Source organism: Ascaphus truei, chromosome 3 (assembly GCF_040206685.1).
Source record: "Ascaphus truei isolate aAscTru1 chromosome 3, aAscTru1.hap1, whole genome shotgun sequence".
NCBI lineage: Eukaryota > Metazoa > Chordata > Amphibia > Anura > Ascaphidae > Ascaphus > Ascaphus truei.
In genome coordinates this window covers 123,344,442-123,366,124 of record NC_134485.1, presented here as the reverse complement: position 1 = coordinate 123,366,124, position 21,683 = coordinate 123,344,442, and the positions used below count along the sequence as shown (strand labels likewise).

The following is a 21,683-nucleotide window of genomic DNA, read 5'->3' as shown; positions in this document are numbered from 1 at the left end:
AGTATAAAAAAACTTATGCTATTATCTGCTAGTAAAAACATTTTTTTCTGCCCATTTAATGTAGTGGTTTTTTTTTTTCCACAAAACATTTTATTAAATCAAGGGTGCGTCTTAGAATTTATGGCATCTTAGAATCGAGGAAATACGGTACTTAATATTTATAACAATGATCATTCATTTTAAATTAATCCTTGTGCCAGAATTCAAGGGTTATACCCAGGCTATGTAGCTTTGGCCACTAAAACAAGCCTCATCCAACAATATCTTTGTGGTTATGTTTATGCACATCATGTCTTCTCAATTAGAGAACTTGAGCAAATCTTGAACAGAGCATTTTTTCTTTTTTTAAAAACATCTGGCTTACTAAAGTGATTATTTTGAACACATCATGTTAGAGCCCTTTGTTTTTTTTCTTCAGCTATAACAAGGATTTTAACAATATTGTTCTGCTAAGCAGTAGCAATGCTTGTAATCAGACAGTTCTTTTTGTTCAGATGTTCGATGCAAAGAAACCCAGGAAAATAAATGTGTGAATATCTAGTTTAATTGAATTAGTACATTTAATTCAAGCTGCCAACAAAACAATCAGGAACTTGGCTAATACGCACATTCTGCAGTCCAGGGCTAGAACATGGGAGGACGTTCAATTCTTTTTCTGCATAAACAATGCAACAGAATTCCTGCAAAAAGGGGGAAATAAAGAGGTTTTTAATAAAGCTGATTATGATGCAGCGTCTAAGGCAGGGGTAGCCAACTTCAGTCCTTAAGAGATACCAACAGGTCAGGTTTTCAGGATATCCCTGTTTCAGCACTGATTGAGCCACCTGTGCTTAAGCATGGATATCTGAAAACCTGACCTTTTGGTAGCTCTTGAGGACTGGAGTTGGCTAGACAGGTGTATTAATAATGGTGCAGTGTATGTGCACAGGCATAGGTGGAGGAGAGATGAAGAAATGTGGATAGGAGGGGAGTGGGGAAGTTTGAGAGAAGAGAAAAGTTTACAAAGAAGTGAGGAAACAGTAACCAGAAAAAGCAATAGGGAGGGCATAATGAGATGCATGGGGAGAGGTAGGAGGAGGTAGGAGGAGAGAGTTCCCAGGTATTGCATGATAGGAAGAGTACACATTTTCAGAGCATTAAGAAAGTCTAGTTCTCACAGCTGCAGAGTTGTTGTTGTAGAAGTGCGGAGTCCAGTTCTTGCATTCTTCACCTCCAATTCAACTCCAAAACATACTCCACAGACACACAGTAAGATGTTACACCGCCATATGGCACAGCCAAGATAGACTCACTTTAATACTCTAAACACAGTCACTTGACTAATAATTAAGGGAGGGGTTTGCCTATTTAAATCAGACAGAGTTGATAATTAGATATCAAGTGTTTTGGAACAAGCTCCGATACCTCTTATCAGAGCATAGTGAATCCCGGACAAAATCTTCAGTAGCTACTATTCTGGAACTCTTTCGTACAAAATATGTACATTACAAAACAGTTACACACAATCGTGAAATTGGAGAAATCGGAAAAACTACGACTTTCCAAAAAGTGGCAACAATGGTGAACGCAATATCTTACTCTGGCCCATAGTCACTAACAAGGTGCTAAGATTTAGCACACCTTATCTACTATTCACTTGAATAGGAGTTGGTTCATGCTAAATCATAGCATCCTGTAGTGATCATGGGACTCAGAGTTAAAATTTCATTCCTAAGTTTGCAAATCTATTTGCAATATCAAGTTTCTATACATTTCACTATTTTGCCACAGTAATGTGTAAAAACTTGATAATGCTATACAGGCATACCCCGCATTAACGTACACAATGGGACCGGAGCATGTATATAAAGCGAAAATGTACTTAAATTGAAGCACTACCTTTTTCCCAATTATTGATGCATGTACTGTACTGCAATCGTCATATACGTGCATAACTGATGTAAATAACACATGTGTAACAGGCTCTAGTCACCCCGCTTGCGCACAGCTGCGGTACAGGTAGGGAGCCAGTATTGCTGTTCAGGACGTGCTGACAGGTGCATGAGTGAGCTGCCGTTTTCCTATAGAGCGATATGTATTACTCGCGAGTGTACTTTAAGTGAGTGTCCTTAAACCGGGGTATGCCTGTACATGTTTATTTATAGTGACAAATGAAAAATGTAAAGTTGGGTTTTGTAACTGTGTGAATGTCCACAAATCATTAGATATTATGTAAATATCTAAATGCATTTGTATGAATACCCACCACTCAAGATGAACATGCTACAGTATAAAAATAAGGCTGCTCAGCGCTTAAGTAAACAAAAAACTATACTTACCCGCGCACTCAACTACCCGCAATGCCCCGTGTGTCCCCCTCCCGCGTACATACAGGACACCCGGTGCTAATGCTTGGAGCGCTCTTCAAGCATGAGCGTGCTCAGCGACAGAGGGGACTCAGCCTAAGACTACTGAGCCGCTACACTACCAAACATTTTACAGGCTTCTGTCATTTCTACAGTTAGTGATCCACATTTAATTTACTGCGCCAGACTGTAGCTTCTGTTTTCCTTAAGATGTTCAGACTGATAAGAATCTTGAGCCTGAAATTGCCAATATTCATTTTTATCAAGTTCTTCATTCATGTTTAGGATATTAGCTATTGTAAAGTGAGGTTAATAAAATAAAATTCACCTCCAATTTGGTGGTCAACCGGGTGCTTTATTCTACGTACAGTATTTGTTATCCTCGATAAAGTACACGCGTACGAAACGCGTAGGAGGTTTTTGTACCCTATGCTTTTGATCTTCCAATAAATAATTATTTTTGCATTATATGGATCCCTCTCCTTGCTCTTTTTGGCTGTGCACTACTCCCTTTCTTTCAACTCTGGATTTCAACATCAGCAGCAGCACGTCTTCGCCAGTCTAAGAAGTGGGTGATTGTAAGTACTTTATTTCTATTGAATTTGGCAATCCCAATAAAATAGATGGTGTGTGATCTCACATATCACCTGTTCTCTGGGATCATCTGTCATTGGATATACTCATTTCAACATATATATGATTATGGATTCACCCTATCTTCTGTAAAACTGGACGTTATGATTATATTTGCCCTGTGCTTGAGCACTCATACAACGCCCCACGTCTATACTCATGAAGGAATGGGACAAATTTCAAAAGGACAATTGTCTGCGATACAGAGTTGTCACCTACCATAACCATCCGGATAGGAGACAGCTTGTGCTCCCAAGAAAACTGCAATATATGGTGCTATGGACGTTGCATAACGACCATGGACATTTGGGCGTGAACAAAACGTTTGGGCTCGTAAGGCTAAGGCCCCGCTGCCTCAGACCGCGCGCCCGCACTGCAGACAGGCGGCGCGTGGAGAGGCACTTGTCCACTATCTGCTGTCTGCAGGGAGCGGCGTGGTTGGAGTGGGGGTGTGGTTGGAGCGGATGGCTGCAGCGGGGGTCTCCCGGGCTGCAGGAGGGTGCTGCTGCCGGCTGTATGCTGGAAGGTAAGCAGCTCCCCCCCACACATGCCCTCTGATGCTCGCTCTCCGTGCTGCTCCCTCCCCTCGGTCCCCCCATCGGTCCGCTCATCCCTCCGTCGCTCCGTCCCTCTCCCAACACACAACACATACACACGTAGATACATATACACTTACACACACAATTCCCCACCCTACCTTTTGGAGGTGGGGGAAGCTCCGACAGCTCCAGCCACCGCGGCTGACAGGCTACACAGCGCACCCCGTGATGCGTCAACGCTAGGGATCTCAATTCTCTTGCATCCCCTGACGGCTGACGCGTCACAGCGCATAGTGAGCCGTACAGCGAGGGGGGACTGGGACCGGCTTGGGAGGATACCAGGTGATGGTGAGTAACGCACACGCGGCCGCTTGCTCCACCGGACGCAGCGGGACCCAAGCCTAAGAGACCAGTTCTACTGGCTGAAAATCAGAGTGCATTCAGAGAAAAACACTGACTACACGAGCAGCCCAATGGGCCATCTGAAACGTTCGGGCCCCATGGAGTTAAGTGTGTATGGATTTTCTGTGTATAGAGCCAGATTCCAGGGGCATTGTAAACGTGTTAGTGGTAACAGACCACTATACCCGATATGAGCAGGCGTTCCCCACTAAAGATCAGAAGGCTATAACGGTGGCTCAAGTGTTGTGGGAAAGGTACTTTATTCACTACGGATTGCCTAATCAGATTAACTCTGACCAGGGCTGTGACTTTAAGATCAGCCTCATCAAGGAACTATTGAAGTTGCTACAGACCATTAAATCTCGGACGACCCCTTAACACCCTGAAGGGGATGCCTTACCCGAATGGTTCAATCGGACTCTGCTTGGTATGCTGGGTACCTTACGAGACACAGAACAGGCCAATTGGAGCAAGCATGTAGAACACCTGGTGAATGCCTACAATTGCACCCAGCATGAGTCCACTGGTTTCTCCCCATATTTTATGATGTTCGGCAGAGAGCAAGGCTACCAGTGGGCATTCGTCTGGGAATCTCTACTTATGGAGTGCCCAATGTGGCACACAACCAATACATTAAGAGACTGAAAGTCAATCTCCACAGAGCGTATCAGTTAGCTGAAAGGACCACTGATAAGTTGAATAAAAATAATAAAAGACGAAATGACTGCAAGGTGCGCTATCGAAAGCTTCGCCCTGGGGACAAGGTCCATCTGAGAAATCTGGGAGTGCCAGGAAAACAAACTGGCTAACAGATGGAGAGAGTCCTTTCTAAGTGGATTCCCAGCTACCTGGGATTCCTGTATACTGAATAAAGGATCCAGAAGGCCGGATAAAAGTTTGGCATGGGAACCATTTACTGCCCAATCCTCAAATTGATGAGACTGATCAATCGGAACCCCCCCCCCCCCACAAATATGCAAGCCAAGGATATGGAAGGCACCAAAGAGGATCAGATTTCCAATAAAAAAGAGCCTAGTTCTAGCAATCCCATGCTACACCATCTGGTGCTACTAACCGGCCTCTAAATCCTGGGGTCCAGTTTTCACCCCAAAAAGTGACAATGAGAATTGCTCTGTGAGAGAGCCAGGGCCTCAAGCCGCTGGAAACCTCTCTGACCAAGAAGAAAATGAAGAGTTCTCAGGCTTGGTAAACTGGCCAGTTAAAGAATTGAGAAGAAGCCAAAGAATCACTCGGCCCCAAATTAGAATGGCTTTTAACTCAATAGGGCAACCCAACTACGAGTCTCCGCAGTCGTCTCGGGACAGGTTGGCTTCCATAATGTCTGTACTGACAGAGGTGTATAATGCCATTTAAGACTGTGTTATAAGTTAAGAATTGTGTTATGCAATGTTTTTTTCATTATATACATTTTGTGGGCTGTGGTTTCACATGCGGGGACGATTAGGTATTTTGCTGGGGGGAGGATGTAGCAGGGTAGTCCTCCGCACCTCTAGGGGGAGCAGATGCAGCAGCTCCTCGAACTCTTAGGCGGAGGTGCGGCTTCCATGCTGAAACTACCACAGGACAGGAGGGAGAGGATATCCCCTAGGGGAAAAGGATATCCTCTGGAGACTGGGGACCGCGTGTCAGAACTGGCAGGATCCTCGGAGAAGGTTGTGTCTGAGAAGCCAATAGGTGGCCCACACCTAGGCCAGAGAACCAAATAGGCCCAAGTTTGGCCCTGAGCCCACCTAGATGAGTACTATAGGGATGGCCTTATCTCAGGGACATTCCTGGTAGTTGAGTACCAGTGCAGCGACGGAGCAGGACAACTTGCGGAGGAGTACGACCGGGCGGCTGCAGGAAATAAGGAGTGAGGGGCATATTGTTGGGAGACCTCGCTACGTGGGATCACTATACGGCTCCTGATATCTACAAAGGATTCCCTGGATACGGCGTTGTAGTCAGGAAGGTACCCATGTGCACCACCAAATACACCAGGGAGGGTAGCGCTGCCCTCACATACATTTGGGGTTAACATGCTGGATACCTAGCCTGCTGGGTTGCTCAAGGGTATCGGGGGTACACTACGGGTTGTGTGCTGTTGTAAATAGTAAATAGTATTATTTATTATTGCTGTGTGTTGTGGTTATTGCTGTATATGTTCTTGTGAGGAGCCATCCCGCATATGCTGGGATCCCCACAGGTGGAGGCGATGCACCCCGCCCACCCAAGCTCCCAATCAGCGGAGTCCCACGCCTTCTGTGAGCTCGCAGGTTAGCACCATAACGTAGTAGCATGCAAATCTCCCATAGGTGGGAAGGGGGGGAATAGGTGTTATTTGTGCTTGGTGACAACTAGCATTCATGCTGTGCATCACAATGTATTACTAGTTCATAACTCCTAACCATCAACAACCAAGTAATATCACTAAGGGGGATATTACTCTGACAAACCCCACTGACATTGCAAATGCATTCAATGATTACTTTGTGGGGTGTGCCACTAACTTATTAGCGAAACGCAGCACAATCCCCAAACATGAATCTCATCCTGGGAGTATCCCTACAGTCCCACCCACTCCCAACACTGCCCACAATTTTCAATTTAGCCCAGTATCTGAAGAGGAGATTACACAAGCGCTCCTCAAACTAAAACTAAGCAGCCAATGTGGACCCGACTTACAACAATCTAGGTTCCTACGACTTGGTGCCCCAGCCATTGCCAAACCAATTGCGTCCATAGTCAACTCTATCCTGTCTGCAGGCCATATCCCTAAGACCTGGAAAACTGCCAGAGTTGTCCCAATCTTCAAAAGTGGGGACAAAAACACTGTCTCAAACTACAGGCCAATCTCACTTCTCCCAATTCTATCCAAAGTTATGGAAAAATGTGTCCACTCCCAATTAAGCGATTTCTACACCAAGACAAATTTCCCTAGCCAATTCCAGTCTGGGTTTCGTCCCAAACACTCCACCGTAACTACCCTGCTAAAAGTTTGCAATGAAATCCAGTGTGGAATGGAACTGGGACAACTCACTGGTGCAGTATTCCTAGATTTTGCAAAGGCTTTTGACACAGTTGATCATGTTATCCTGCTTAACAAACTCCAGAGCTCTGGAATAGGGAAACATGCTTTAAACTGGTTTCAGTCCTACCTATCAGGAAGATCCCAACATGTGTCCATTTCAGGCTCTAACTCCAACCCCCTGGATATCACCTGTGGTGTCCCGCAAGGCTCTGTTCTGGGGCCCCTACTCTTCTCAGTGTTCATTAATGATCTTCCCACAGCTTGTAAGGAAGCCTCAATACACATGTATGCAGATGACACAATCCTATATGCACACAGCCATAGCCTCTCTGACCTTCAACACATACTTCAGTCTGACTTTTTGAGACTCGAAAACTGGCTTTCCCAAAACAAACTGTATTAAAACACTGACAAGACTGTAACAATGGTATTTGGGACCAAGACTAAATTTTTAAAGCTTCCAGTGACTGAGCTCCTGATTAGAACCAACGCTAACACCACCCTAACACCTGTCACTAGTTTTAAATACCTGGGCTTATGGTTTGACTCCCACTTAACATTCGGGATGCACATTGATACCCTGACAACCAAGACCTATGCCAAACTAGGGGTACTTTACAGGAACAAATCCTCCCTAAGTCTCCTGGTCAGAAAGCGTATTGCACAGCAGATGCTAATGCCAATTATTGACTATGGAGACATAGTATATGGCTCGGCTCCTCAAACCCACCTTAGCAAACATGACACCCTCTACAATTCAATTTGTCGTTTTGTTCTCCAATGCAACTACAACACACATCACTGCGAAATGCTCAAAGAACTAGATTGGTCATCACTAGAGTCTAGGCGCAAAGTTCACCTTTCCTGTCTCACCCTCAAATACTTTCTGGGCAAGCTACCCAGATACCTGAACAAGCTCCTCACCCCTACCACATGCAGCACCTACACTGGCGACACATTTAATTGCACTGCGGCCAGATCCGCAAGCCGGGAGATTTCCCGGCTTGCTAGTGGCCGCCCCTCGGCGTGCCGCGCGTCATAGACGCGCGGTCACGCGTCTTCGGGAGCGTGCGCCCCCTGCACGCACGTCCAGGGGCTCCCCGAGGGAGCCCTGGTGTCCCGCGATCGCGGGACAGCGGCAGGGGGTTCCGGGGGACCCGGCGGACCCGGCAGCGGTAGGGAGAGCGCCCCGATCGGAGGGCGCTCTTCCGCTGCTTCGGCGCGCGACCGTCACACTCGGGCGCGCGCCAGGCTACTGCTGCGGCACAGAACGGGCAAATGCTCGAATAAACTGTGCCGCAGCAGTATCACCTGAGATCAGACTCCAAAAGACAATTCATGGTCCCAAGGCTCAACAAAGTATCCGGACGTTCCTCCTTCTCCTTCCGTGCACCCCAAAACTGGAACAACCTACCAGAGACTCTCACATCCACCACCAGTTTAAGTTCTTTCAAATCTAAGGCTGTCTCACACTTTAATCTGGTCTGTAACTGTTTCATACGCTCATAATATATATTTTCTTTAACTGTGCACGCAATGTCTTGTATATAATGTATACCTTGTTCATTTATGTAACTGTACTTGTAACCATGTATTATTTGTTTTACTCTGTGCCCAGGACATACTTGAAAACGAGAGGTAACTCTCAATGTATTACTTCCTGGTAAAATATTTTATAAATAAATAAATAAACTGACTTATGCATATTTTGCATCCATAATGGGTTGGCAGAATGCTAGTTTAGTCACTTAAATAAATGTGAGTTTCAATCCAAATTAACAAAGATGAAAACAAAAATGTAATTTTTTTGCTCTCTGCTGACAATATGCTGTAAATATAATTTTACAGGTATCAATGTATATATAAATATATTGATAAAAATAGACAACATTTCTCCTAGTGTGTGGACCTCCAAAAAAATGATTAACACTGAAGTGATCTGCAACATGGAAACATTTGAGATTCCCTGATTTATAGTAATCTTACCAGCAGCGACAGAGACATTCAACGATTCAATGCCAGGGTGCAACTCTTCAGCAGAGGGTATAGTGAGCATGGCATTGCACAAACTTCTTATCTCTGATGGCAAGCCATAACCTTCGTTTCCTGCAAATGACAACATGTTTCCCTTAAGTCAAGCAGTCTTAAATTTACATTCTCACTTTGGGACCCCTTTCCTAAAAAATAAACATTCCGTAATATGCAGCTATGCAGAGAATGACTGCTCGATTTTTAATTGGGAGAGGAGCTGGAAAGTAATTTACAATTAAGGCACTTACTAATTTCTTGATCGCTTAATACTGTTCATCAATTTGCACATGTCCAGTCCCTTGCCAAAAAGCCCTTACAATGATATGCAAATTGAGTTTACAGTTCATTATATTTCTTCTGTTTGTGTCTAGCTAGTAACTGTTTTTGGTACAGTAATTTATTTCCTGCATCTAAAAGCCCACTGCAACTTAGCAAAGTGCAAACCAAAAATTAAAGATCTTTCTGAACTCATAGCAGTACATTGCTTCTGTTTGTAGTTGTCTTTGTCTTTCATTGAACTCTTACTGCACAGCACTACTATTGCATGAATAACATTAACAGAGATTGCGTGTCCTGATTTTCAAGTGCTGGTTGTATTAAGTGTGCAGTTAGAACAAGAATATTTTAAGCCTTAAACTGATTGGCTGGCTTTGGTAATAATACATCTAGTTGGCCGAGAGACCAACCAGAAAAAGGACAGGCTCAAACTAAAATAAACATAGGCCAAAACCTAGTGCAACTATAAAATAAGAAAAACAGTGCACTAAAGGAGAATTTGGAGAATAAAAGATAAACCATGGGGGGATACCGAGCAGAGCACCCCGCTTAACCCACTGGGAGGTAAACGCAGATACCTGCCCAGTGGCCACAGTTAGAACCAGAAGGAGTGCTGGTTGTATTAAGTGTGCAGTTAGAACCAGATATATTTTTAAAAACCTTTTAATAAGTGAAATACGACATCTGGTTGAAAAGGTTTTGAAACTGAAAGAAAATAAAACTGAAGCCAGTGCACTGTAACTAAAAATAAAGTGCACTAAAGCAGGAGGTGTAATTGAAAAGAAACCAGATGGGGGGGATATCGAGCAGAGCACCCCGTTTAAGGCCCACTGGGAGGTAAACGCAGGTTCCTGCCCAATGGCCACAGTTAGAACCAAAAGGAGTGCTGGTTGTATTAAGTGTGCAGTTAGAACCAGATGGAGTTGGAACAAGGAAGGGGTTAAACAAGGTATAGTAGTATATTGAAGTACAATTTATTGTTGGTACTTATAAACTTCATAGTTGCAATAATGAGCAGGATTGAGAATGCAACTCAATGCACATCTTGCCACATGTATGTGTACTTGGAGCAGCTGTTCCAAGGAGCATACCGCTGTGAGAAGTGTGAGCAGGTGGTCTAATTAGAGTCAGAGATTGCTGATCTGAAGAGGAAACGCATCATTGAGGGACATTGACAATCTTGAAAGGATTTTAGTGCTCACTGAGCAGGCCCTTGCTTCGACTAGTGGTGCAGATGGTGGCGCTGTAAGTGAGGAGCAGGTAGGTAGCAGGAAAAAAGAATGGTGTAAATAGCGCTAACAATACAAATAAAGTGAATAATACACAATATAAGCACAATGTGACAAGTGACTAAATATAGGACGGCTGCCAAGGAAAAAACCTAACCCAAACACAGTTAGTAGAAACACAGAGATAACGATACAGACCGGCGCCTTAATGTCCAATAACGAAAATGAGTCCAAAGATGTACTGCAGTGTCCAATAACGGTGCTCCAGTAGTTAGACAGCAGACTCCACAGCAGCAAACATGGTATTATGCAGGGGAGATAAAGAGAGAAATCATAGCGTGACACTGCATGAGAAAAACATATAACTCTCACATACAAGACATACACCACTAACAACACTGACAGAAAGGCTGACAATAAAACAGAGATTTATTAGACAATTACTAAAATGGATAAAGAACTAGGGAGCAGGTCTAGGATCCGGTGTGTAAAACCGGAATCCTACTTACAGCAATCCAAAATGTTCAAGCGGTGTTTGCAGGAGGTGCAGTCCTGTTTCAGCTTCTCTCTGGCACGTGGTGCTTCTGTCATGGCCGCCGGAGCTTCCTCCGATCGCTCTCGGGCTCGGCGTCCCTGCAGGCCAACCCTCGCGAGATTTTTCGTCTATACTGACGTCACTCGCTGGGTGGAGCTACTCGCCGCCGCTTACTCCTGTCTGCACGTCTCTGCCATCCGCTGGAACTGGGGATTGATGCTGAGATCTGCTCCTTACACTGTTCTCGCTCCAAATGATCTCTAAAACACCCAACGCGTTTCGTGCGCATGCGCACTTCTTCAGGGAATGATTAGCACAGTCCGAGCTTTCCTTATATAGTGGCAGGTGGGACACAATTGGTGGAAATAAATAGTCTCTTAACATTGATCTTATGACTAGTGTGATTGGTTAATCGTCCTGTCACTCATGGCTGTGCTAAACAATGGCAGCCTAACATACACAAAAACAACATGTAACACAAAACTATATACAAAAACATATCTTATGCACTTTATCCTGACAATCAAGGTGTAAAATCAATAGTAATTCATTCACAACTTCTAGATGTTTACCTATCCACTATTCATGTTACACAGCTTTGCACCAAAACTGCATGTACTAAGTATAAAATAACCAAAGATGCAGTTAATGACGTCTTCTTTCTAAAACGAGTATTTAAAAATATTAATAATTAGCTAATAGAAATTATTAAAAAATACATTATATAAAATGCTTAATAAATGCTTAATAAAAAATATATTTAAAGGGTTTTCAAGGTTGCTGTATACTTTACAAATAAATACTTATATGTTAAAAACCCTTGATACTATTATTTAATAGACATAAAACTTATTAAAATATATATGAGAATATATGTAAAAACAGTTATTTAAGAAAGACACCAAGGTCGAAGTCTATGTTAAGTCCATTTGGAGACAGGGTTTTCAGCTCGTAGATCCAGTAGGCTTCACGCCTACTGATCTGTTGTAGCTGATCCCCCCCCTCCAATGCGCTTGTGTACTTTCTATAGCCTGACATTTTAGCCCAACAGGACTTTTATTATGATGCACGCTGAAATGGTGTGAAACACTATGTGTGGCTAAACCTCGTCTAATGTTATAGATGTGCTCGTATATTCTTCTTTGATAGCACCTGCCTGTCCTGCCCACATATTGTAGGCCACACGGGCACTGCAATAAATAAATCACAAAAGTGGAGTGGCAATTGATAAATGTTTTTATAGTGTAGATTTTATCCGTTACATTAGATTTAAATGTTTTCGTGTTGTTGCTGAAAGTACAAGCTGTACATTTAATACATGTGTAAAAGCCCTTATTTTTACTTGCTTTCGTTAATTTTGAATTGTCAAGAGGGCAACTAGGAGCTAGACGTGTTTTTATATTTCCTGCTTTTGTGAAAATAAAGCTCACCCGCCTGAAGCGCAACTGTTCAAATTCTGGGGAGTATGCGCTCCAGGCAGATGAGCTGAAGGACAAGTTTAGAGATAGAGGCTATCCGGAGGAACTACTCGAGGAAGCGTCCCTACAGGTAGATAAAATTGAACGTAACACACTGTTAGAATATAACAGCAAAAAACCATTGGAACAAACTAATGGGGTGGCTTTTGTCACCCAGTATAATGAGATGGCGCCAAGAATTAGATACATTTTTAATAAATATTGGCCTATGCTCCTTTGTGATGATGTATTGTCCAAATGCCTTCCAGAGAAACCGAAAATTATTTTCACAAAAGCAGGAAATATAAAAACACGTCTAGCTCCTAGTTGCCCTCTTGACAATTCAAAATTAACGAAAGCAAGTAAAAATAAGGACTTTTACACATGTATTAAATGTACAGCTTGTACTTTCAGCAACAACACGAAAACATTTAAATCTAATGTAACGGATAAAATCTACACTATAAAAACATTTATCAATTGCCACTCCACTTTTGTGATTTATTTATTGCAGTGCCCGTGTGGCCTACAATATGTGGGCAGGACAGGCAGGTGCTATCAAAGAAGAATATACGAGCACATCTATAACATTAGACGAGGTTTAGCCACACATAGTGTTTCACACCATTTCAGCGTGCATCATAATAAAAGTCCTGTTGGGCTAAAATGTCAGGCTATAGAAAGTACACAAGCGCATTGGAGGGGGGGGGGGGATCAGCTACAACAGATCAGTAGGCGTGAAGCCTACTGGATCTACGAGCTGAAAACCCTGTCTCCAAATGGACTTAACATAGACTTCGACCTTGGTGTCTTTCTTAAATAACAGTTTTTACATATATTCTCATATATATTTTAATAAGTTTTATGTCTATTAAATAATAGTATCAAGGGTTTTTAACATATAAGTATTTATTTGTAAAGTATACAGCAACCTTGAAAACCCTTTATATATATTTTTTATTAAGCATTTATTAAGCATTTTATATAATGTATTTTTAAATAATTTTTATTAGCTAATAATTAATATTTTTAAATACTCGTTTTAGAAAGAAGACGTCATTAACTGCATCTTTGGTTATTTTATACTTAGTACATGCAGTTTTGGTGCAAAGCTGTGTAACATGAATAGTGGATAGGTAAACATCTAGAAGTTGTGAATGAATTACTATTGATTTTACACCTTGATTTTCAGGATAAAGTGCATAAGATATGTTTTTGTATATAGTTTTGTGTTACATGTTGTTTTTGTGTATGTTAGGCTGCCATTGTTTAGCACAGCCATGAGTGACAGGACGATTAACCAATCACAATAGTCATAAGATCAATGTTAAGAGACTATTTATTTCCACCAATTGTGTCCCACCTGCCACTATATAAGGAAAGCTCGGACTGTGCTAATCATTCCCTGAAGAAGTGCGCATGCGCACGAAACGCGTTGGGTGTTTTAGAGATCATTTGGAGCGAGAACAGTGTAAGGAGCAGATCTCAGCATCAATCCCCAGTTCCAGCGGACGGCAGAGACGTGCAGACAGGAGTAAGCGGCGGCGAGTAGCTCCACCCAGCGAGTGACGTCAGTATAGACGAAAAATCTCGCGAGGGTTGGCCTGCAGGGACGCCGAGCCCGAGAGCGATCGGAGGAAGCGCCGGCGGCCATTACAGAAGCACCACGCGCCAGAGAGAAGCTGAAACAGGACTGCACCTCCTACAAACACCGCTTGAACATTTTGGATTGCTGTAAGTAGGATTCCGGTTTTACACACCGGATCCTAGACCTGCTCCCTAGTTCTTTATCCATTTTAGTAATTGTCTAATAAATCTCTGTTTTATTGTCAGCCTTTCTGTCAGTGTTGTTAGTGGTGTATGTCTTGTATGTGAGAGTTATATGTTTTTCTCATGCAGTGTCACGCTATGATTTCTCTCTTTATCTCCCCTGCATAATACCATGTTTGTTGCTGTGGAGTCTGCTGTCTAACTACTGGAGCACCGTTATTGGACACTGCAGTACATCTTTGGACTCATTTTCGTTATTGGACATTAAGGCGCCGGTCTGTATCGTTATCCCCAGGTAGGTAGCAGGGTAACAGTTAGAAGGGGAAGCAGGGGCAAGAGGAAGAAGCAAGCCAGTTCTGAGACGACCCATCCTAATAGATTTGCCATATCGAGTGAAGATATTTGGAGTGTCAGGGCAGAAATGGCAAGGCTGGAAGAGACTGATTCCTCTAGCAGCCTGTAACGAGTGCTCACCACAAACAGGACGGGACTGCAGGGCTGAGGTGGGGATTTTAGAATACACCGACCAACAACTGCGCAACCACATCAGGATTGCAGAGACGTAGTCATGTAGCTGGTTCACTGTAGGAGAGGTCAGGATAGTCGGAATACTCGGGTCTTGCGCTAACCTGGCACTTCTGCCACTTGTCAGGCAGAAGCCACCTGCTGAGTTAGGCTCCTCACAGTCTGGGCTGGGGCTAATGGTTGTCCGATGACTTCCATTCATCCCAGGACATTAGTACTTGAGCCTAACTCCGGTACCCAAATGGCTTTCACACCTTGGCAACCTCTGGGGCTTTCATGACCCAAGCAGGCTTGATGGCACCAAGCTTGGCAGCCAAATGGTCTCTCGGAACTGTGGACCTGGAAGTCCCCAGCTCATATAATGTGCATAAGTATTTATACATTTTAAACATACCTGTTTAATAAAATCTGCTTTACACTTTTATACTGTCTAAGTCTTTTGGTTATGAGAAAGAGACTGAGAATCTTTACTTTTATTCCCACTAGCCATATCCCTCACACACTGCAAACCTGACTTAGACTTTTAAAATCCTCACAGCCTTATGTATAGCTGGAGCACTTCCAGAACCCCTATACCATGTTCTGGTTGATCAGGGCATTAACTGGACATCCCTTTACCATTTCAGGGATACGTTGCAACGCTATGCCCCATTTACCTTTCTGGCCTGAGCTGAAGCAGGGAATCCTAGCGTTGAGTTGCGCTAGCGTTTTCAAGGCAGGATTTTGACCGGAGCATTGTGCCTATATGTATCCGGGATTCTGACCTGATTCCCGGGTACTTTTTTGGGGTATCGAGCAACTCTGGACCCCGACTAGCTAGGCACAATCTGAGAAGACTTTCTCCGCCAAACCCACCCTGAAACTCCTCATAGCCTAGCAATCTCAGCATGCTGGCACACATGGAGAGGTAAAACAGAAAATTCTTTGTCACATAATGTTACATAATGCATAGACAAACACTGGGCTCAAGTGCTGACACTTCGAGTGGACATAAGGCTATAGGAGAGAAGAGCCGAGAGAAATCGACACAAGCCAGGTACGCAGTCTTCCCGCACTCTCTACGCAGGGCCCCCTAAATCTCTGCTTCTGGATCCAGAGGAACCCATGCAGCTTGCAGGCAACAAATTGTCATTAGGAGAGAAACAGCGCAGACGTGACACCGGACTCTTCCTGTATTGCAGAAATGCTGGGCACCAGGTACTCGCCTGCCCGTACAAGTCGGAAAACGCCAAAATCCCAGTAAGAGCCGGGAGGACCTTACTGGGAACATTGTCTGCTTTTCCTCCCCAAACACAAACCAGGCTTTTGGTACCCGTCACCCTAACCGGTGCATCCAATTGCAGACCGGAGAGGACCAAATCGAGTCGAACCAACTAGACATTTATACGCCTACCGTGGACATTATTTTCGAACTTCCGCGGCTTCAACGGCACAACCCTCAGATCGACTGGACAGTGGCGCAATCATTCCAGTTGAGTTCCTACTGCTCCCAGAATTGCTCCTTACCATCCAAAGCCCTATGCGGGGCCTCCATATCTGACCAGGTAACCACTCTTACACCTAAGGTTTATTCCGAATTTCAGGATGTTTTCAACAAAGCTCAATCCAAGGAGTTGCCACCTCACCGTCCATTCGATTGCCCCAGCGACCTATTACCTGGTTCTCTGCCTCCACGAGGATGTCAAACTCAAAGGCTAACACGGGCCAAATAAACAAGGTTTAAGTTTATGTGGGCCGCAAAAAAACAAAAACTTAAATTTTCATAGAAACTTAGGTTTATTTCGAAAAGTACAGTATAAAAAAAAAGAACGATAAAATTTATGTTTTTTTCCTGACACTTAGCATCTCTGACTCTCTCTCTCCCTCTCCGACTCTCTCCCTCTCTCTAACTGACTCCCTCTCTCTCTCTGACTGACTCCCTCCCTCTCTCTCTCTCTCTGACTGACTCCCTCCCTCTCTCTCTCTCTCTCTCTGACTCCCTCCCTCTCTCTCTCTCTCTCTGACTGACTCCCTCCCTCTCTGACTGACTCCCTCCCTCTCTGACTGACGCCCTCCCTCTCTGACTGACGCCCTCCCTCTCTGACTGACGCCCTCCCTCTCTGACTGACGTCCTCCCTCTCTGACTGACGCCCTCCCTCTCTGACTGACGCCCTCCCTCTCTGACTGACGCCCTCCCTCTCTGACTGACGCCCTCCCTCTCTGACTGACGCCCTCCCTCTCTGACTGACGCCCTCCCTCTCTGACTGACGCCCTCCCTCTCTGACTGACGCCCTCCCTCTCTGACTGACTCCCTCCCTCTCTGACTCCCTCCCTCTCTGACTCCCTCCCTCTCTGACTCCCTCCCTCTCTGACTCCCTCCCTCTCTGACTGACTCCCTCCCTCTCTGACTGACTCCCTCCCTCTCTGACTGACTCCCTCCCTCTCTGACTCCCTCCCTCTCTGACTGACTCCCTCCCTCTCTGACTGACTCCCTCCCTCTCTGACTGACTCCCTCCCTCTCTGACTGACTCCCTCCCTCTCTGACTGACTCCCTCCCTCTCTGACTGACTCCCTCCCTCTCTGACTGACTCCCTCCCTCTCTGACTGACTCCCTCCCTCTCTGACTGACTCCCTCCCTCTCTGACTGACTCCCTCCCTCTCTGACTGACTCCCTCCCTCTCTGACTGACTCCCTCCCTCTCTGACTGACTCTCTCTCTCTCTCTCTCTGACTGACTCTCTCTCTCTCTGACTGACTCTCTCTCTCTCTGACTGACTCTCTCTCTCTCTGACTGACACTCTCTCTCTCTCTGATTGACTCTCTCTCTCTCTGATTGACTCTCTCTCTCTCTGATTGACTCTCTCTCTCTCTGATTGACTCTCTCTCTCTCTGACTGACTCTCTCTCTCTCTGACTGACTCTCTCTCTCTGACTGACTCTCTCTCTGACTCTCTCTCTCTGACTGACTCCCTCTCTCTCTGACTGACTCCCTCTCTGACTGACTCCCTCCCTCTCTCTCTCTGACTGACTCTCTCTCTCTCTCTCTCTGACTGACTCTCTCTCTCTCTCTCTCTCTCTGATTGACTCTCTCTCTCTCGCTGACTGACTCTCTCTCTCTGACTGACTCTCTCTCTCTCTGACTGACTCTCTCTCTCTCTGACTGACTCTCTCTCTCTCTGACTGACTCTCTCTCTCTCTGACTGACTCTCTCTCTCTGACTGACTCTCTCTCTCTGACTGACTCTCTCTCTCGGACTGACTCTCTCTCTCTCTCTCTCTCTGACTGACTGACTCTCTCTCTCTGACTGACTGACTCTCTCTCTCTGACTGACTGACTCTCTCTCTGACTGACTGACTCTCTCTGACTGACTGACTCTCTCTCTCTGACTGACTGACTCTCTCTCTCTGACTGACTGACTCTCTCTCTCTGACTGACTGACTCTCTCTCTCTGACTGACTGACTCTCTCTCTGACTGACTGACTCTCTCTCTCTGACTGACTCTCTCTCTCTGACTGACTCTCTCTCTCTGACTGACTCTCTCTCTCTGACTGACTGACTCTTTCTCTCTGACTGACTGACTCTCTCTCTCTGACTGACTCTCTCTCTCTGACTGACTCTCTCTCTCTCTCTGACTGACTCTCTCTCTCTCTCTGACTGACTGACTCTCTCTGACTGACTGACTCTCTCTCTCTGACTGACTGACTCTCTCTCTGACTGACTGACTCACTCTCTCTGACTGACTGACTCTCTCTCTGACTGACTGACTGACTCTCTCTCTGACTGACTGAATCTCTCTCTGACTGACTGACTCTCTCTCTGACTGACTGACTCTCTCTCTGACTGACTGACTCTCTCTCTCTCTCTGACTGACTCTCTCTCTCTCTGACTGACTCTCTCTCTCTCTCTCTGACTGACTCTCTCTCTCTCTCTGACTGACTCTCTCTCTCTCTCTGACTGACTCTCTCTGACTGACTGACTCTCTCTGACTGACTGACTCTCTCTCTGACTGACTGACTCTCTCTGACTGACTGACTCTCTCTCTCTGACTGACTGACTCTCTCTCTCTGACTGACTGACTCTCTCTCTCTGACTGACTGACTCTCTCTCTCTGACTGACTCTCTCTCTCTGACTGACTGACTCTCTCTCTCTGACTGACTGACTCTCTCTCTCTGACTGACTGACTCTCTCTCTGACTGACTGACTCTCTCTCTGACTGACTGACTCTCTCTCTCTGACTGACTCTCTCTCTGACTGACTGACTCTCTCTCTCTGACTGACTGACTCTCTCTCTGACTGACTGACTCTCTCTGACTGACTGACTCTCTCTCTCTGACTGACTCTCTCTCTCTGACTGACTGACTCTCTCTCTGACTGACTGACTCTCTCTCTGACTGACTGACTCTCTCTCTCTGACTGACTCTCTCTCTCTGACTGACTCTCTCTCTCTGACTGACTCTCTCTCTCTCTCTGACTGACTCTCTCTCTCTCTCTGACTGACTCTCTCTCTGACTGACTCTCTCTGACTGACTGACTCTCTCTCTCGCTCTGGCTGACTCTCTCTCTCTCTGGCTGACTCTCTCTCTCTCTGGCTGACTCTCTCTCTCTCTGGCTGACACTCTCTCTCTCTGGCTGACACTCTCTCTCTCTCTGACTCACTCTCTCTCTCTGACTGACTCTCTCTCTCTGACTGACTCTCTCTCTCTGACTGACTCTCTCTCTCTGACTGACTCTCTCTCTGACTGACTCTCTCTCTCTGACTGACTCTCTCTCTCTGACTGACTCTCTCTCTCTGACTGACTCTCTCTCTGACTGACTCTCTCTCTGACTGACTCTCTCTCTGACTGACTCTCTCTCTCTGACTGACTCTCTCTCTCTGACTGACTCTCTCTCTCTGACTGACTCTCTCTCTCTGACTGACTCTCTCTCTCTCTCTCTCTCTCTGACTGACTCTCTCTCTCTCTCTCTCTGACTGACTCTCTCTCTCTCTCTCTCTGACTGACTCTCTCTCTCTCTCTCTCTGACTGACTCTCTCTCTCTCTGACTGACTCTCTCTCTCTCTGACTGACTCTCTCTCTCTCTGACTGACTCTCTCTCTCTCTCTGACTGACTCTCTCTCTGACTGACTGACTCTCTCTCTGACTGACTGACTCTCTCTCTCTGACTGACTGACTCTCTCTCTGACTGACTGACTCTCTCTCTGACTGACTGACTCTCTCTCTGACTGACTGACTCTCTCTCTGACTGACTGACTCTCTCTCTGACTGACTGACTCTCTCTCTGACTGACTCTCTCTCTCTGACTGACTCTCTCTCTCTGACTGACTCTCTCTCTCTGACTGACTCTCTCTCTCTGACTGACTGACTCTCTCTCTCTGACTGACTGACTCTCTCTCTGACTGACTGACTCTCTCTCTCTGACTGACTGACTCTCTCTGACTGACTGACTCTTTCTCTCTCTCTGACTGACTCTCTCTCTCTGACTGACTCTCTCTCTCTCTCTGACTGACTCTCTCTCTGACTGACTGACTCTCTCTGACTGACTGACTCACTCTGACTGACTGACTCTCTCTCTCACTCTGGCTGACTCTCTCTCGCTCTGGCTGACTCTCTCTCGCTCTGTCTGACTCTCTCTCTCTGGCTGACTCTCTCTCTCTGGCTGACTCTCTCTCTCTGGCTGACTATCTCTCTCTGACTGACTCTCTCTCTCTCTGACTGACTCTCTCTCTCTGACTGACTCTCTCTCTCTGACTGACTCTCTCTCTCTGACTGACTCTCTCTCTCTGACTGACTCTCTCTCTCTGACTGACTCTCTCTCTCTGACTGACTCTCTCTCTCTGACTGACTCTCTCTCTCTGACTGACTGACTCTCTCTCTGACTGACTGACTCTCTCTGACTGACTGACTCTCTCTGACTGACTGACTCTCTCTGACTGACTGACTCTCTCTCTCTGACTGACTGACTCTCTCTCTGACTGACTGACTCTCTCTCTGACTGACTGACTCTCTCTCTGACTGACTGACTCTCTCTCTCTGACTGACTCTCTCTCTCTGACTGACTCTCTCTCTCTCTCTCTCTCTCTCTCTGACTGACTCTCTCTCTCTCTGACTGACTCTCTCTCTCTCTGACTGACTCTCTCTCTCTCTCTCTCTGACTGACTCTCTCTCTCTCTGACTGACACTCTCCCTGACTGACTCTCTCTCTCTGACTGACTCTCTCTCTCTGACTGACTCTCTCTCTCTCTCTCTCTGACTGACTCTCTCTCTCTGACTGACTCTCTCTCTCTGACTGACTCTCTCTCTGACTGACTCTCTCTCTCTGACTGACTCTCTCTCTGACTGACTGACTCTCTCTCTCTGACTGACTCTCTCTCTCTGACTGACTCTCTCTCTCTCTCTCTCTCTGACTGACTCTCTCTCTCTGACTGACTCTCTCTCTCTCTCTCTCTGACTGACTCTCTCTCTCTCTGACTGACACTCTCCCTGACTGACTCTCTCTCTCTGACTGACTCTCTCTCTCTGACTGACTCTCTCTCTCTCTCTCTCTGACTGACTCTCTCTCTCTGACTGACTCTCTCTCTCTGACTGACTCTCTCTCTGACTGACTCTCTCTCTGACTGACTCTCTCTCTCTGACTGACTCTCTCTCTCTCTCTCTCTGACTGACTCTCTCTCTCTGACTGACTCTCTCTCTCTGACTGACTCTCTCTCTCTGACTGACTCTCTCTCTCTGACTGACTCTCTCTCTGACTGACTCTCTCTCTCTGACTGACTCTCTCTCTCTGACTGACTCCCTCCCTCTCTGACTGACTCCCTCCCTCTCTGACTGACTCCCTCCCTCTCTGACTGACTCCCTCCCTCTCTGACTGACTCCCTCCCTCTCTGACTGACTCCCTCCCTCTCTGACTGACTCCCTCCCTCTCTGACTGACTCCCTC

General features: G+C 45.6%; 1 protein-coding gene across 3 annotated transcripts in view; it reads right to left on the bottom strand.

Annotated features, from left to right (window-relative positions):
* Positions 1-524: 524 nt before the first annotated feature.
* The window catches only part of MRM1 (mitochondrial rRNA methyltransferase 1), a 54,115-nt gene continuing 32,956 nt past the window's right edge, over positions 525-21,683 (bottom strand). For 2 of the 3 annotated variants that reach the window (XM_075589492.1, XM_075589493.1), the window contains exons 5-6: positions 8,937-9,056; positions 525-680 (exon numbers count right to left, since the gene is read on the bottom strand). In XM_075589492.1, coding sequence (XP_075445607.1) covers positions 625-680; positions 8,937-9,056 — 176 coding nt within the window. In that variant the 3' untranslated portion in view covers positions 525-624. Of the gene's footprint in view, positions 681-3,618; positions 4,360-8,936; positions 9,057-21,683 lie in introns of those variants that run through there. The other variant, XM_075589494.1, reaches the window with a different exon arrangement.